Here is a 16,724-nt window from a genome sequence, read left to right on the forward strand (position 1 = left end):
ATAAACGTAATTATTGTCATAATCATGCGGGTGTTCAATCAAGTCCATTAAAAAGCAGTATCTTTCTCAGCGCGTGTCATTAGACAGACCATACCATAGGAGGGCTTCTTAGTGACGGTGAAGATGACCTCATTTCCTGGGAGGTCACGGCCCAGAACCATAAGGGAGGAGTTTGTGATGACCACGCCAGAGCTCTCGTCCACTTGGATGTTACTCACAGAGATTAGGGGGGTCTTTTCTTCCTTACTTTGCTATGAAGGCAGGTTGTTAATAATATATACTATTTGTAAGTCAACAGAACAATATTTTTGACTAAAACATACATTCAAGCAAATTTTAAATTTTACTTTCATTAAGATACCCCCTTCAATTGTAAATATGTTTCTTTTTTAATTCATATAACAACCATCTGAGTTTTTTTTAATGAACTAGTCAACCAATATATTTTTTGACAGTCTTGCAAGGCAATATGAAAATCCACCATTATTAAGTTACAGTATGATTAATTAAACCCAGCCAGACAGCAACCTTAATTTAAACAAATTTGTATTTTTCATATTGTGGCTATAAGTCTTTCACGATGCTTACTATCTGCTCTAGAGCTCCAAACTATAAATATGGCAAGAAATGCCTCTATTTAAAATAATACAGTGTTAAAAACATTAGAAAACTCTACCTGGATATTAATATTGATATTGAAAGCTTCTGTCTGTGTATATCCATCACTGATGTAGAAGCTGAACTCATCGTGATGGTGGTCAGTGATCTGCTGGATGTTCTGAATATAGACAATGTGGTCTGACATAAGGTCCTCCACTGAGAAAGGAACCTCAGGGCTGATGATTTGAGCTCCACCAGTTTCTCCAGCTTCAAGATGGACAAAACAAATTTTAGCTCAACACACTTCAGTTCACTGGTGCTCAGCCCCTCAGGTATTATGAAACTGCTGCGGAGGCCGTTCGGTGAGTGACAAATGAAAATCTCTCATTTGAAATGTGCTGGTTTTGCTAACAGTTTAGCTGCTAGCTCACCTTGGTTCGTGTTCTCAATGAAGCCATACTTTGGGGGACTGATCAGCCACACCAGAAGCTCTGTTTTCGGTGTGTCCGGATCGCTAACGATGATGTGATTAGCAGACAGGTGCACTCTGCCTCCTTCTTCAACCTGCACATAAAATTTAGAATATTTTCCGCTATAAATCTCCCGTGACCTTAAGCCGTTAACCCTGAACCGCAAGCTACATCGAATAAATAAACGTTTTTAAATCAGCTTAAAAGATGTTTATTACAGACAAGGAGTCAAAACTGTGACTGCAGTGACATCAGATTTCAGTGGACAAGAAGATCCATTCCAGGGTCCCAAACCTACCTTGATATCACCATGAACTGTAACCACAGGAGGGCGCTTCAGCACTGGTGTTATGGTAATGGTGTACATCTGGCCGTCAAGTCGATTGTTTTCCCCGTCGTAGACGATGAAGTGGAAAATATCAGTGACTGGCTGATTCCCAGTCTCAAACGAGGTAACATATCTGCAATTTAAGATAAAGAATGTGTAGCACCTCCTATACAAATAACGATACATATAAACAAGGAATAAGCACAGATATGTTTAAAAAGCATTTATACCGTATACTGTGGTCATTGATGTCCTCCATTGAAAAAATGGAATACTCCGTCAGTTCCTTGTGATGTGATGCAGAGTCAGTTCTGGTCAGGATGCCGTACATGGGAGTAGAAACTATCTGGAATCGAATCTGCTCATCTGGAGATTTGTTGTCCTGCACAGTAAGTACATTTTTAACAAGAAACCCGAAAAGCTCGTGAGAAATGGCTCATCACTCTGACGGCAGTCCGGCTATGAGCTGTTACCACATAAGCCAGGTGGCTTCGCGTGATGACGGTGCTGCTCTTCTCTGGGACTTCCATGGACAGCAGGGCTTCAGGGTGGCGCTCTGGCCCGTCTCCCTTCACCTCCATCACCAGGACCTGCACCGTGATGGTGGCTTCGGAGGAGCCGTCCGTCACCGTGAATACAATCGCGTCGTTTTCCGTCGTGATCCCGGCATGCTCGTACTGCAGAACGTTCCGCGTGATGTCACTGAAGGAGAACGCGTCACCTGAAAATCAAACGCGATCGTCACGTGCCGAACGCCATCCGCGGACTGCTAACCGGCACAGGACAGGTGGCGGGACGTGTGACCACGGGCTGTTTACCATTCACCATCTCACTCCCAACACCTCCATCTACTTTGAGAAGAGTTCCATGCCGAGGTGTCTCCTCCAGCAGAAATTCCAGATCATCGGGGGCAGTGTCAGCATCAGTTACATCTAGCTGCTGAACACCTACACAACACAAGTATAGAACAAGCTCCATGAATATTTAAACACCAAACTAGCATTCTGGGGATACATGCATACCAATTGAGGAAATCACTGCAGGTTCTCTGAGACGGACCTGTAAGACTGGCTTCTGCAGCGTAAGGACACCCCAAGACTACTTCAGCTCTTACCTATCGGGGCTCTACCTCCCAGGCTGACCTCGAGCACTGGGTCCAGGATCTGAAAGACAGGAGGCTGCTGGTGGTTGGCCAGCAGATGGATGGCAAACGGTATCGGTGGAGTGGTGCGTTCCCCGTCTGACACTGAAAGGACAAACCAAACGTATGTGTGTGTCAGATGTATGCAACTCAACACACTTCAAGCGACCAGGAAATGCCTGTTCCAGGGAAAGGCTCCAGGCTCTCTGTGACTGTATGAGGTATGCAGTTGGATGATGGATGGATGGATGGATGGTTTAATTCTTCTAGTACCAAGAAATTCTATTTTTAGGCAACCATGCTTACTGCAAAAGATAATGAAGTCTAAAATGGAGTAGTTATGTGAAAAAATGTGTCCTACAGACCAAAAACATTTGAAATGATGGATTGGATGCTTGACTGTACATGGGTAATACCTGTGAAATTGAAGGTCACGAATTCTGGAAGACCTGCAGATAGAAAAGCAGTTAAGAGTTTGTTTATCAGCGACAAACCTATGTAAACAGATGACACGACGTCGATTTCAGTTTTGATAAGCCAGAACGACGGAGATGTGCTGCTGACCTGCGAAGGAATAGGGGTAGAGTTCTTGCAGGTGGGGTGGAGTGGAAGGAGGCCGGTAGATGATCTTGCCACCGTCGATGTCCAATTGCGTGAAAACATACACAGGTTTATAAGGCCTGTCTTTATGCTCAATGGTACCTGCGGGGACAGCACTAAACTCAAACAATTGTAACTACCATAAAATAATAATTAATACGTATTTATAGCTGTACTTTCCACTATGGTCTAATGAGAAACTGAGTGCTTCCTTTTTTTTGCATTACCAGGAAGTATGTTGCAAGGGTTTAAAATGAAATGTATTTATATCGTAAGCTTATTTATATCAGACATATTTAAATGTGGTGTGGCCTCTGTCCCTAAGGTCAGACACCAGGCCACGATCCTGAAAAGATTCTTCACATAGAGGGATTTATTTAACCTTGTTCTTGAGTTAAGGGCACAGTGATATCGTAGACCAAATTTTCACTCGGTGTCTCAATGTCCACGAAGGAGAGAGCAGAGGGTGTTATCACTGTAGTTCGATCCTCCAGGGCCTGCATCGGGAAAAAGCAGCAGCCACAGAAAAGGTGAAGTGGCAAAGCAAGACGACGTGGCTGACGTGGGTCGGCACGGCGTCTGCACCTTACCGTCACGTGTAACCTCGCCCCCGCAGCCAGGCGAGGGAAGCCCGGCGTCTCAGAAACCACGCCGACCTCAAAGCTCCGGCTGTCACCGAGCACGCCGTCCTCGCTCGACACCTGCGGGGAAACATGCAGCCGTCAAGCCCAGCAGCTGGAGTCTTTCTGCAGATTACATCATCTGTCATTGGCCAGCTTGATCATAATCTTTTTTTTTTTTGCAGGCCCGCCATCTTGGTGCAGGCCCGCCATCTTGGTGCAGGCCCGCTATCTTGGGGGGACCACTGGGGAAGTCATCAGGGCCTAGGCCCAGCCCTACGGGACACCCAGGAGAGGTCTTCATGAAGACCCAGCTGAAGTAGAGATGCACGGCGGGTCTGCCTGTCTCAATTCACAAGCTTATTAGACCATAGGGTCATGCTCACCACTCTGCCAGGTGGGGGATGATACCGCTGACTGATCGGTCCCCTTTTTCTGACGGTTCTGCTTATTCACTAAGCGGTTAGACAAGCATCCATCCATCCGCACAGGGAAAATGTGCAAGTTCCACACGCTGAGGAGTTGGGGTTCAAACCCCCAACCGTGTGGCAACCTCAGACAGCCATGGGCGCAGATGAGGATGCCTACTGCTAGCCGTTCTTTTTTTATCATGAAAAATATCAGTATGCCGTATCAGAGCTCTTCATTCGCTTTCATTCAGCCAATAGATGTCGCCATTCTCATGTTGTGAAACTAATGTATCTGAATAGTGCTCATGTGTTCAATGCATGTTCATTCTCAGTGTCCTAATTCTGAAGTTCCTTGGAACTTCCTGTCAAAATTTCTACTCCCCTGCTGTTTTAAGTGGCCTCAATATCTGCAGCAGCCTAAACTTGAACTAGATTCTTAAGTTTCGCATACAGTGTTTACCATTCTTAATTACATTTCCAAGTAGAAATGAGGTAGGGTGACCCCCTTTGAATTTAGAAAATTGGGTTAATATATATGTGATCTGTTGAATTATACAGATGCATGCAGCAATATGGCACAGTCAAGAGTCGACAAATAATTTAAGATGCTGGAATGAAAAGTTCACGGAAGATGACATCATTTCCCAGGGCAGAAAAACCAATCAGGAGGCCACAAGCACTGTCCTCAGTAGCCAACCACACAGTTCCCCTGACCGATACACTAAATAGTGCCCCAGGCCAAGGAGCTTTGGTAGCGTCTCTCCACACCAAAATCCTTCATGGGAGCCGCTGTTGCCCCAGAGGGCAGGATGAGAATGTCATTCCTCTGTATCAGACAGCAGGTGGCGCTCCACACTGCAATTCACGCTGACATGAGTACAAAAAAAATGTACTGAGAAAAATCCTGTGCATTTTAAGCCTTCTATAAATACCTGAGACACCATTCCACTCATAACAACATCTTAATGGATTTTTTTTCTTATTCTTCCTGGGGGTGCTTTATTCACCGCCGATATTCAGAAGTGAGTGAGGACACCTGCAAAGCGTATCTCCAGCATACCACAGTGACCCCTCCATGAACATCTCCCTGGGAATCCCTCAGACACGCAGCTTCTCTGCTCACCCATAAGTCAAAGCCATCCCTCTGGGCCCCGCGGGCGAAGCGCTGGTACCAGACCGCTCCCACGTCCACGTCCCGCTGGCTGAAGGAGGTGGTGGAGAGGGAGGCCCGCCCGTCGGGCAGCTGCTGCCAGCCGTCAGCTGGCCCGTCCGCTGGCATCGGTACCAGGAGCACCAGCTTGCCTGCAACACCAGTCCAGACGTCAACGGAAGAATGCTGGCTGTGGTTTTTCATAAGTGGGTCAGTACTGCGGCACTGGAATGCATGTGTTTGCAGGATGGTGACACAGGCTCACCACTGGAAGTGAGAACTGATAGAGCAGTAAAAGGCAAGCAAGAAAACTGCAAAAAGAATCTCCGGAGTGAAGAAAGTCTGATCAGTGGCTTCCAACAATAGATAAACGGATTTGGTTAGTTTGAGGAACTACAGCTGAACTACCCCACACTGGCTATGTAGCTGTAAGGTCAGTCTGTACCATATCTGGGCCTTTCCTTGGAGGGGACCACAGTGTACAGAGTCTTGAGGTCACTGGAGGTCTTGTTTTTCACTCCCAGGTGTGCACTGGTAATCTGAGCCATCCCACCTTCTCCAACCCAGAGAGTCGGATTGGATGGTTTGAGAGGAGAGGTGACATTCTGTGAAAATAATGACATTGACACTGTTTAATGATCACATCCATTGACCATGAGATTTTTTTTTTTTGCAAATTTAGCAATTTAACTTTGTAGTTACTAAATTACAATTAGAATGCTTCAACAAAAATGAAGCATATCAGTTTGAATGTCATGTGTCAGCTATAAGAGACAACTGTCAACCTGTATTCCAATATGGGATCATGGTGCATCAGTGATCAAAACTGGTAATTTTTTGAGTCCAGTCTCAAAAATCATTGCCACTTATGCCAAACAGACATACTGGATTTGAAAAAGAACAGTGGTCACAGATTAAAGCTCACAATCAAAAAAAGATGGACATTTAACAGGATAGCAGCTAAACACCAAAAAAGTGCAACATGAATAATGACTGCAGAACTGAAATCGGCACCTTTGTGACTAAGTCTCAAAGACAATGTGGAAAATAAACAAAGCTGGAATTCATAGTAGGATGTGTTACTGCAAAGGGGGTTTCTATGTCCTTCAAAGAACTAGAAGCTTCTCTTCTTGGATGGCTCAGCACCCCACCACTCACAGTTCAGGAAGTGTACTGGCGCTTTCCCACTGGCACCAGGAATCGAGCCGTACCATGAACTGACGGTTTTCCATCGTAAATTATCCAAGCCGCATCCGAGCCATAAGCGCGCTGACATGGCCCTGCTTAGTACTAAGACTGAAAGATTGACGAGCTGGCATTGTGCTGTAACTTGTCTCTCTTTGCAGTATAGCTCAGGTACGGTTCTGTTCCTGTATGCCAGTGGAAAAGCAATGCAAGTAGGAATGAGGCAAAAGGTGGCACACCCTCCTTATTAAGTCTTTGCTATTAATAGATAGTTAGTTGCTTCCATTATTTTGTCCACCCTGTGCATGTTTGTTTGTGTATTGCAGTTGTACTGCTTCCATACCATTTTAGCCACATTGACGTGGACAAGCAGGTTCTGGTAACTGTAACCATCACTGATCTGCAGCAACAATGTGTCATGAGGTCCATCTGAGCCATCATGAACATAGTATAGCTGCTCTTGGACCAGGTCATCCAGCCTGAACTGCTGCAGTGGGCGGTCATGGAGGAGATGGCGCAGGTGCCCGTGCTGGGGTGGGTCCCGAACTACGACAAGCACATCTTCGGGATTGTCGTCATCCTGGATCTGCAGCACTGAACTTGTGAGGAGCACTTTTTCACCCTTATTCACCAGAAGAGGTTCACTGGTCAAGACGTATGGAGCCTGTACACCAATGGAGAGAGCCAAGTTCAACTCTGAAGGCACTGAAGCCCAGAATATTTGCAGTCCATAAAATATTGTAAAAACTTTCTGATATATCTAAGAGTGTTTTTTTGTGAAACATGTCCAACGTGCTTTTTTTTGGATGGACTTCAGATTCTAATGAGACCTAAATAAATCACTGTTTGATGACAAGAAAAGCAGGAAAACATGATCAGGGCTGCAGGTACCTGGAAGGAAACCGCCTGGATATTGATGGTCTCTGGTGCAGAGAAGAGCTGCTGGTCAGTGACTAGCAAAGTGAAGTGTCCACTCCTGCAGGACCACAAAATCAACCATCAGTGTGGCAGCAACACGGTATAACAGCAACTGCTTAGGGACTGATCTGGAAATATGCATATGGTGACTGCAGATCATCCAGAGTTGGCAAGATAGTCTGAAGGTAGTTCATTGTATCTGATTATCTCTCTGTAACTGCTGGAGCAATCAGCAGTGGTTTAAGATCACTAAGGGGCGGAAAATTTCTGGAAACTTTCCAGAAACTTTATATTCCATGGGAAGTTAAACTGGGGAATTTTGTAAATATTCCAAGTTGGAAACTTTCCATGGGAATTAACGGGAATATATAGGGATTAACAGGAAAATTCCCAGAATTTTGAAACCTTAGTCTGCACCCTCCATTTACTTATGAAACCTTATCAAAGCTTTATCGCAGCACTAAATCCTAGTCCAGCAGGTAATCAATGCCTCCCTCCAAGCAGAAGGAAGGCCTTGGAGATCTACAGACCGCACAATGAATGCAAGATAAAATACTGTGATAGAAAAGAAGCACTAAAACACAATGTATGTTAAACTTGTGGAGGAACATCCCAGTTACAGGTTGTGGAGAAATGTCATGCTTATCAATGGTACTTTTTCACTAACTTAAAGCCAGTCACACTATACTCTACAAATTTTCCCACCATTCTGAGTCACGAAAATGCAGTTTTTAGCCAGTCTGGGGATCAGAAGTTTTTTTTTTCCTGCATGTAAATTTTTTTTCTTTGGGGGGGAGAAATCATCCACCCAGCTAAAAGATTCAAGTGTGTCACCCAAAGAAGTTCAATCCAAAAACTATTTCATGTTACTTGCAACCAGAAGACCCCTTGCAAAGAGTATCTGGCAACATGTTCAAAAATCTAAGTTTACCAAGTAAAAGTGGGTAACATTCAAAGTTGTTCATTTTGTATAAACCTATAGCACAACAAAGTAGCAAAAAATGTGTTGGATTGATTCAACTGAAAAGTTCAACACCACAAACCAGAAGATTGTTTCTATAAACAAAAAGTCTGAACTGACTTTGATTTCCCCTTGGCATGGGTAAAGCGAACAGCTCGGTCTTTGAAGTCTGAGAAGCTGAATGTGTCCTCTTTCTTCAGCCTCGTTTCCCTCCCACCCATGATATGGAACAGGTGCCCATTGGTGGGCGGCTGGAGGACACGGAAGATCATGCTGTCTGCATCGCCGTCTGGGTCCTGAGCCGTCATGAAGGACACGTCCAGTGCAGCTGTGCCCCCGACCTCCACCAACAAGGAGCCATTGGCTTGTATTACTGGGGCATGATGGTTCTCTGATGGGACACACAAACCAAACGGTGATCGCAGGAAAATTACAATCTGATCATGAGATAATGCCCATTTACTGCATTTCCTGTTACAGTCCTGGTGAGTATAATGTAGAAAATGGGAAGCTGAGTGTCAGTCCATCAGAGAACACTCACACACTAATAGTAAGAGAGCAAACAGTTATATGGTGATCAAGATAAATAAAATGAACAGGAGCAAATTCTACATGCAAACTGTGGCAGATACAAGCTGGAGAGCAATGGCGCTCGGGAGAGCGTGGTAACACCAGGCAATTAACGAAGCAGCACCTCTGCACAGTCGCCCCCTGGTGTCCGCGTAGAAGCCCGGCCCACAGTCTGCAGTGCAAAGTCCCTTCTTCAGGAAGCTGCTCTCCTTACAGACTTTGCACTGGTGAATCCCCTCACATTCCACACAGTTCTCTGGGCATTCTGGGAAGGAGAAAATTCCACGGATCACCAGCTATGTCCTCTTTAGTGAACCAATATGCACCATTAGTAACACATGCCCCATCCATCCATCCATCCCTCATTCATCTGCATTATTCACATTGAACAGTCTACTTGTATACTGATTCTTCTTGGTACTGGAAGATACTTCTTGGTAGTAGGTATACTCATTTTCTTAGTATTAGAAGAATTAAACCATCCATCCATCCATCATGCTTCTGCATTACTCATATTGAATTGTCTGCTGGTTCACTGTCTACTGCTTTCTTGTATTTTCCACACACACCGTGTGCATTTAGTGTTTTTATGATTCCATTGGCATGTTACCACTTACATTTGGCACTGAAGTTCAACTTCAACCATAAATCCTCAGTAGAACCCAAACACGATTCCCTGAATCCCCCTGCGCTGCCATCGTCACACTGACATCCTCGTGTCGGCTATCTAGCTCACTGGGACCCACCGGCGCACTGCTGGCGGACGGAATCCAGGAAATAGCCCCTCCCACAGGCGTGCAGGCAGCGGCCCTGCAGCAGCGCGAAGGTGCCCCGGCACCTCAGGCACTGCTGTGACCCCTGGCATTCCTGGCAGTGCGCATCACAGCCTGGCAGAGAGAGCAGGTCAGCAGTGTGCAGTGAGACCGGCATGCAGTGGGAACATAGGTAACCCTTTAATCCCCTGCCCCGTCTGGGAATTCCCCACCTGCTCAGGGTCTTTACCCTAAAATGAAAAAAAAAATAAGCATGCAGACAGACATACCGGCCATCTGGCAGAGGGATAAGGGAAGCGCTGTGGCCACGACTTTGAATTTTTTCAGATGATATAATGTAAAAATCAGACTTTCAAACTTTGTGGGATATTTCAGCACTGCACGATCACTGCGAAACACCGGACGGGCCTGCTTTCGCAAAGACACAACGAGGAGACCCAGATACTAACTCAGACAAGTCTCTCCGTCCTGGTAGAAGCCAGCGGCGCAGCCCTGAGCGCAGACCCCATCCTGCAGCACGTTCCCCTCCATGCACTGCAGGCAGTCGGTATGCAGCGGCCCCTTGCAGACGTTACAGCTCCAGTCGCATTCTGCGGTGCAAGGATTGCACAGTTACAAATGCACACTAATGAGGAGGCACTCTTACAGCCCCCCACTAAGCTTCTGAGCATCTCCTAGACTCTGATGCAGGTTCCACGTACCTCGGCATGCACGTGTGGTGAACTCGAGGTAGTACTGGTGAGCACAGCTTTCATACTGACACTCCCCAAAGAGCAGGACTTTCGCAGGGTCTCTACACGACGTGCACATTCCCGCCATTTCACACGTTAGGCAGTGGCTGTCGCAAGCTTAAAAAGACCGACACAGTGTACACCCTTCAGAGTTGGACAGCGTCATAATAATCAAGACCACAACATCAAAGCATTGCATTGAGTCACATGGACTGATGGTGACCTACCGTGACACACTTGGTCTACGTTGGCATAGTACCCTAACGGACACAGTTGGGTACACAGACCAGAGGGTGACAGGACCATGGGAGGGGGGCAGGAGGTGCAGGAGGAAGGACCACCGCCGCTGCAGCTCTGACAGGAGATGTGGCATCCTTGGGAGAGCAGACCCCACGTCAGTGTCAACTTAAGACACTGGGAAAACACTGCAGCCCCAGAATTACAGGGTCCATTCAGCTTGAAGCTCAGCCTAGACTGAGGTCCATAAATGCTCATTCATTCCCACTCTAAATCCCCTGCATTCCACTTCATCCCTACATTTATGAAGGAATATCCTGCCCATGCGATTGATCAAGTAGAACGAAATGGACATGCTTCTTTGTAAATGACCATTAAACCATGTGTAACTGTAATGGGCACCAAAAGGCCTCTGCCCTCAAAATAGCACAGTACAGCAAGGAGTATATATAGTCGATTTATACAAACCACGCACATTTCTACACCATGAAAGCAAGAATATACGGGACGGAAAGAGAGGAAGGAGGACCTGGAGAAAAAGGGAAAGAGGCCCACTGCAGAGTGCCAGTAAAGGAGGCCGAGAATGGCCCCTGGAAGAGGAAGCAGAGAGAGCAGAAGCAGCCGCAGACATGGCGAGACTCACTTTTACAGGCTCCAAGGCTGCCGTAGTGACCGGGGGGGCAGCGGGAAACACAGAGGCCCCCCAGGAGCAGGGTGCGGGGGTCCTGACACCACAGACAGATGCCGCCGTCCTTGTGAGGGTCCGCTACACAGCGCTGGCAGCTTTCATGGCAGCCTGAGGGGGGGTGGGGGGCGGGGGGGGGGGTGAAAGGGAGAAGAGGAACTGGGCATCTACAGACCAGAGGTGCTGCCAGAAGGCTGACTGGGGAAAACACCTTCAGGAATGTAACCGCATTGACAAAGAGCCGCCATAATTAAACCCGATTAGGCAGCTGTGCTGAGCGCAGCCTCGTCATTCAGAGGCCCCAGTGACCTTTCACCCGCATAATTTATCAAAGGTCCTGCAGGACATTTCCCAGTCCACCATCCCCGAGCTCCATGTCCACCAGCTGACACCATCACATACCAGTGCACTGCCCCAGAGTGGTAAGGTACTGCCCCTGGGGGCAGCTAGTCACGCAGGTCGCCCCCTGGAGCTCAGCGTGGGGCAGGCAGGCTGTGCAGTCTGCATCAGAGGGGCCGGAGCACGTCCTGCAGGATGGGTGACAAGCTGGGGGGGGGGGGGAGAGGGATAGATAAAACATATTCTCAACTCTGAAATAAAGAAGTGCTATACAACACTGAGGGCAATGTATATGACTCTTTGCACTTCCCAATTCAATTGTAACCAAAAATATGATCAATCAAGATACTAACTTTGGCATGGAAAAATTCGACATTAAATACGGTGACATAATAATATTAATATGACACTGCACAGACTGATCCTTCAGCATTCCCTTTAAACCAGGGCAGGATCTTGGGTAAAGCCCTAGGGGAGACACACACACACCCACACCCACCATGACAGGCCCTGTCCTGGCTGTAGAAACCTTGGGGACACCTCTGCAGACACTGTCCCTGGTGCAGGTGAAGCGCCGGGCTGCAGGCGGTGCAGTTCAGGTGACCCCCATGTGTACATTCCAGGCATGAGGCATGGCACCCTGACAGGACAGTAAAGTCAGGCAAACCACCGACGTCCATACGCGCTCTTCGCGTAACAGCACTTCCGGCCCGGCTGCGAGCTGGCGCCATTCACGGATCACCACTGTTAACTTTAGACATGCATCTAAAACTGTCGCATTCCTCACAACGAGGCGCATTCTCCATGCTGAAGCTGCTCCATCCTTTTTCAGACACGGTGCTTATTTTAATAGCAAAGTTAGTGAGAGAAACCCCATTGCATCACATAAATGTGTAAGGAACAGCTTCAAATCCTCTGTCCTACTGTTCATGGTAATAGATAGAGGAATTAACCATTCTATTTAAAATCGAGAGTTAAAGTGTTTAAGTAGTAGTACGTTTTAACAGTATGATGGTCTCCGGCCGCTTGTACTGACTTACCTTTACAAGTCTGATCCGTGTCCAGATAGAAACGGTCCGTACAGCTGGAGGCACAAACGCCGCGGGCAGCTTGTCCAGGTTCAAGCTGGAGCACCTCCTCTGGTTTGAGGCACCTCGTGCAATCTGAGGGCGAGGGACCCGTGCAGGAGCGACAGGAGGTGTGGCAGCCTGGGAACACACACACACACACACACACACACACAACCTTTATATCCAAATCTTTATAGAGACCTTCCCTTCATTTCTACAGGGAAACCCCTAACCCTACTATGACAACATACCCAGCCCTAACCTTAACCATGAGCATCCAAACAAAACACAAGTCTTTTTGCATTTCTGATTTGTTTTGTATGAAATTGAATTTTGGGAACCAAAATTTTGGGACATTTGGGAATCAAGATGTCATCATGAAGTCAAAAAAACAGGTAATGAGGACATTTGGTCCCCACAATGTAATGTATATCTGACCCACACACGCACAGATTCTGTGTCCACACACGGCAAAAAGCAGCTCAGTGCAGAGCAGTATCTTCAGAAAGATGAAGAAATAAGGAATAATAGAGGAAGCAACAGATGCACAGAAAAATCAACCAACTTCAACAGCATTTTACAGACATTAGTATTTGTTTGAGTGCTGAAGTATAGCAAGTGGTCACTAAGCCACCCCATCTGACAGACCGCGACAGAGCAGTGAGCAGCTCCTTACTCTGGCAGTGTCCATCCTGGGCGTACAAGCCCTCTCCACAAGCGTCGACACACTGTCCCAGGTGTAAACTCTGGGGGGGGTGACAGCGGCTGCAGTGGGCTACAGACGGACCAGTGCAGGCAGCACAGGAGCTGTGACACACTGAAGGAAATGAAAACACAGAGATGGGATCCAGAGCACAGAAGCAGCGCGTTTTCAGTCTCGTACTCCATTTTTGGTTTTTATTGATCCAAAAAAACCGTCGTGACACACTGGGGACCTCACAGGCTGAAATCCGAGGGAGGCACTCACCCCTGCACATGCCCATTCCGTCGCGGTAATGCTGCTCTGGGCAATGGGGAACACATTTCCCATGATGCAAAGCTGAGGCTGGAGAACAGCTTGCACAACTGGGGTTGTCAGGGTAACAAGTCAAGCAAGATGAGTCACAAGCTGTTGGAGTAAAAACAGAAAAATGGCTGATGGAATCTCCACAGTACTGGATTACAACAGACTGTAATCCCGCTGGTTAGCTGACTGTTTAGGTCTTAGGTAGATAGATAGATTAAGCCAAGTGAAACACAGAGCCAATAATAATGAAAAGAGATATGGAATGTGACTGCCAGGCATTCTAAAGACCAACATGTTCAAACAAGAAGACGTCTTTAGCTTTGATGAAGGTATTTTTATTAGGAGGTGCGGGTAAACAGTCATTAGCACTGATTTCCCCACGTGTCGATTTCATATGCAAGGCCAGGAGCTCTACTGCGGGGTCAGTGTAGGAAATGTAAGACACTAGCTACTGAAACTCTCCTTACCGTTACAGGTGCCTTGTTCGGTGTAGAAACCTGGACCGCAGGCTCCTACACACAACCCATCTTTGAGGAGGTGAGACGGAGCAGAACATGACAAGCAGTCCTGCGGGGTGGCACCATGACAACTAGAACAGGAGTCATGGCAACCTGCAGGAAATCGATGGTAAACTATTCAATGTTCCACCGTGGGACCAGTAGGTCACAGCACAGGATGAGCACAATGTAGAACACAAATGAAGAGTTGGTGCCAAGTTCTCAAGGTCACCTCCAACACTGGCCTCTCTTACATTTTTGTTCCCCAGTGGAGAAAGCTTATAAAGGGTTCTCCTGTGAGAAAAATCGACGTGACACAGTACAAAAGGCCTTCTTTCATGGCCTAGCAGTCACAAAAGAAATTTATTAAATAACTGCAGGAGGCAGTATGCAGAGAAGTAGGCAGCCATCGCACAAGCGTGTGAGGTCTTACTGGGGCTTACAGTGGAGCCTGTGCTATGGAGAGACCTTAACACGAACCCTCATTAGTACTGCAGAGGTAGCACCAACACAAAGAGCATACGAGCTTTGCTGTGAAATCACTTTGGATTTGGCATCCAAAGAATAACTTATGTGGCAGTTACTTTAGTCACAATTTTAAGACAATAATATATATTTGTTATTGTTTCACCTGTATTTGACCTTTGATATGTTAAAGAGATTTCGTTTAAGCTGGTACTGTGACATTGTTTGAAAATAATCCGATTTATAATCGAATTAATTAGGGAACAATGTGAGCCTGGACATTCAATGAGGCATCTTTCAGCAAAACCAAATCATAATGGATTTCAGCATGTCACACCTACAAACACCGTGTTGGAGATAAGGAGGGTGATGTTCCGGCTGGCCAAAAGATCATTTCAAATCAATGTCAGCACCCTCACACCTACAGACATCGTCATGGCGACAAGAGGGATGCTCCGACTGGGTAACAGCTCAAATCAATGACAGCACCCTCACATCTACAGACATCGTCATGGCGATAAGAGGGATGCTCCGACTGGATAACAGCTCAAATCAATGACAGCACCCTCACATCTACAGACATCGTCATGGCGACAAGAGGGATGCTCCGACTGGGTAACAGCTCAAATCAATGACAGCACCCTCACATCTACAGACATCGTCATGGCGATAAGAGGGATGCTCCGACTGGATAACAGCTCAAATCAATGACAGCACCCTCACATCTACAGACATCGTCATGGCGACAAGAGGGATGCTCCGACTGGGTAACAGCTCAAATCAATGACAACACCCTCACACCTATAAACATCAGTGGCTCTCCGCCTGGTTTAGCGTGATGGCTGCAGGAATGATCTACTCACGTGAGCACTGGCCGTGATCCTGGTAGAAGCCTCTGTCGCAGGTGGACACACACTGCGTTCTGCTCATCAGCAGGATGCCGCTGCAGGATGTGCACTCGAAGGCGTTCTCGCAGGCTGCACAGGAACGGGGGCAGGCTGGGGACGGCAGGGTCCATGGCCATCATCACACAGCCCCAGTATGAAAAACCCCCATTGGGAGCAAGGTAGGGAGGCACGTTCTACCTGTGCAAACTCTGCCATTCTGGTAGAAGCCCGAAGGACAGACCGGTAGACAGCGGCCCTCATGCAGAACGGCCTGGGGGTTCTTACAGCTGTCACAGTGATCCGGGCTCTGGGAGCACGTGAGACACTCAGCGTAACACTGAGCTGAGATGCAGAACAAAGAAACATCCAGATAATTAAAGCAACACTATTTAACAGTTCCACAACGATACCTTCCTGATAGCATGCAGTTGCAAAGCACCATGTTAAATAAAATACGCATAATTAAATCTGAACCTAATGTTATAGAAAATTCCAGAACCAATTCACAAAGATTTTGGTCTTCACTTCTGGATGATGTTTTGATTGGCGTTAACTTGCTCACCTCAATAAAACTTACTGTTTTAGAAAGATTCAGAAAAACAACAGAAGGGAATTTTATGCCTTACCCTACTTATTATTGAATGCAAAAACAATGAATGAAGTTGACTGATAAACCAAAAGACTGGCCTTAACCCCCTGGAGTGTTCTTCATGCTGAGGCATGGAGAACATCCTATCTCGAACACTGCATCAAGACTATTAAGTTTCAAAGGTCCCAGTATCTCCATCATTCTGCATCGTCTTCCAACCCCAAACAAGATCTCGAGATGACGTGCAGCAATCGAGCAGAGCCTCACTTCATGCATTGAGGGGGGGGGGGGGGTATGTAGCAGTGTCACACCCCCAGACGGAAACCCAAAACCAGGGTTCAAATTCAGCGAGAAGAAATAGTCACCTGCTTAGCCCTTCCTACCATTCTCACCCAAAATGGTGAACTTATGGGCTTAACAACAGCACCTGTACCCACGAGAGCAAAATCAAAGCTGGGACAGGGAGGACAAATTGTTCACGGGCTGCCTGGG

General features: G+C 46.9%; 1 protein-coding gene across 2 annotated transcripts in view; it reads right to left on the reverse strand.

The window, feature by feature from the left end:
• Positions 1 to 16,724, reverse strand: part of fras1 (Fraser extracellular matrix complex subunit 1) — a 57,440-nt gene that overhangs the window by 16,681 nt on the left and 24,035 nt on the right. For both annotated transcript variants that reach the window (XM_023820753.2, XM_072708930.1), the window contains exons 12-42: positions 15,842 to 15,985; positions 15,620 to 15,754; positions 14,262 to 14,405; positions 13,756 to 13,896; positions 13,465 to 13,605; positions 12,759 to 12,926; positions 12,218 to 12,358; positions 11,782 to 11,925; positions 11,338 to 11,490; positions 10,685 to 10,831; positions 10,428 to 10,574; positions 10,176 to 10,316; positions 9,700 to 9,840; positions 9,078 to 9,218; positions 8,504 to 8,774; positions 7,396 to 7,480; positions 6,848 to 7,168; positions 5,765 to 5,924; positions 5,293 to 5,471; positions 3,730 to 3,840; positions 3,522 to 3,636; positions 3,104 to 3,241; positions 2,956 to 2,988; positions 2,513 to 2,644; positions 2,217 to 2,345; positions 1,872 to 2,119; positions 1,629 to 1,780; positions 1,369 to 1,531; positions 1,032 to 1,164; positions 677 to 867; positions 95 to 251 (exon numbers count right to left, since the gene is read on the reverse strand). In XM_023820753.2, coding sequence (XP_023676521.2) covers positions 95 to 251; positions 677 to 867; positions 1,032 to 1,164; positions 1,369 to 1,531; positions 1,629 to 1,780; positions 1,872 to 2,119; positions 2,217 to 2,345; positions 2,513 to 2,644; positions 2,956 to 2,988; positions 3,104 to 3,241; positions 3,522 to 3,636; positions 3,730 to 3,840; positions 5,293 to 5,471; positions 5,765 to 5,924; positions 6,848 to 7,168; positions 7,396 to 7,480; positions 8,504 to 8,774; positions 9,078 to 9,218; positions 9,700 to 9,840; positions 10,176 to 10,316; positions 10,428 to 10,574; positions 10,685 to 10,831; positions 11,338 to 11,490; positions 11,782 to 11,925; positions 12,218 to 12,358; positions 12,759 to 12,926; positions 13,465 to 13,605; positions 13,756 to 13,896; positions 14,262 to 14,405; positions 15,620 to 15,754; positions 15,842 to 15,985 — 4,746 coding nt within the window. The remainder of the gene's footprint in view (positions 1 to 94; positions 252 to 676; positions 868 to 1,031; positions 1,165 to 1,368; positions 1,532 to 1,628; positions 1,781 to 1,871; positions 2,120 to 2,216; positions 2,346 to 2,512; positions 2,645 to 2,955; positions 2,989 to 3,103; positions 3,242 to 3,521; positions 3,637 to 3,729; positions 3,841 to 5,292; positions 5,472 to 5,764; positions 5,925 to 6,847; positions 7,169 to 7,395; positions 7,481 to 8,503; positions 8,775 to 9,077; positions 9,219 to 9,699; positions 9,841 to 10,175; positions 10,317 to 10,427; positions 10,575 to 10,684; positions 10,832 to 11,337; positions 11,491 to 11,781; positions 11,926 to 12,217; positions 12,359 to 12,758; positions 12,927 to 13,464; positions 13,606 to 13,755; positions 13,897 to 14,261; positions 14,406 to 15,619; positions 15,755 to 15,841; positions 15,986 to 16,724) is intronic.

Source organism: Paramormyrops kingsleyae, chromosome 2 (genome assembly GCF_048594095.1).
Source record: "Paramormyrops kingsleyae isolate MSU_618 chromosome 2, PKINGS_0.4, whole genome shotgun sequence".
NCBI lineage: Eukaryota > Metazoa > Chordata > Actinopteri > Osteoglossiformes > Mormyridae > Paramormyrops > Paramormyrops kingsleyae.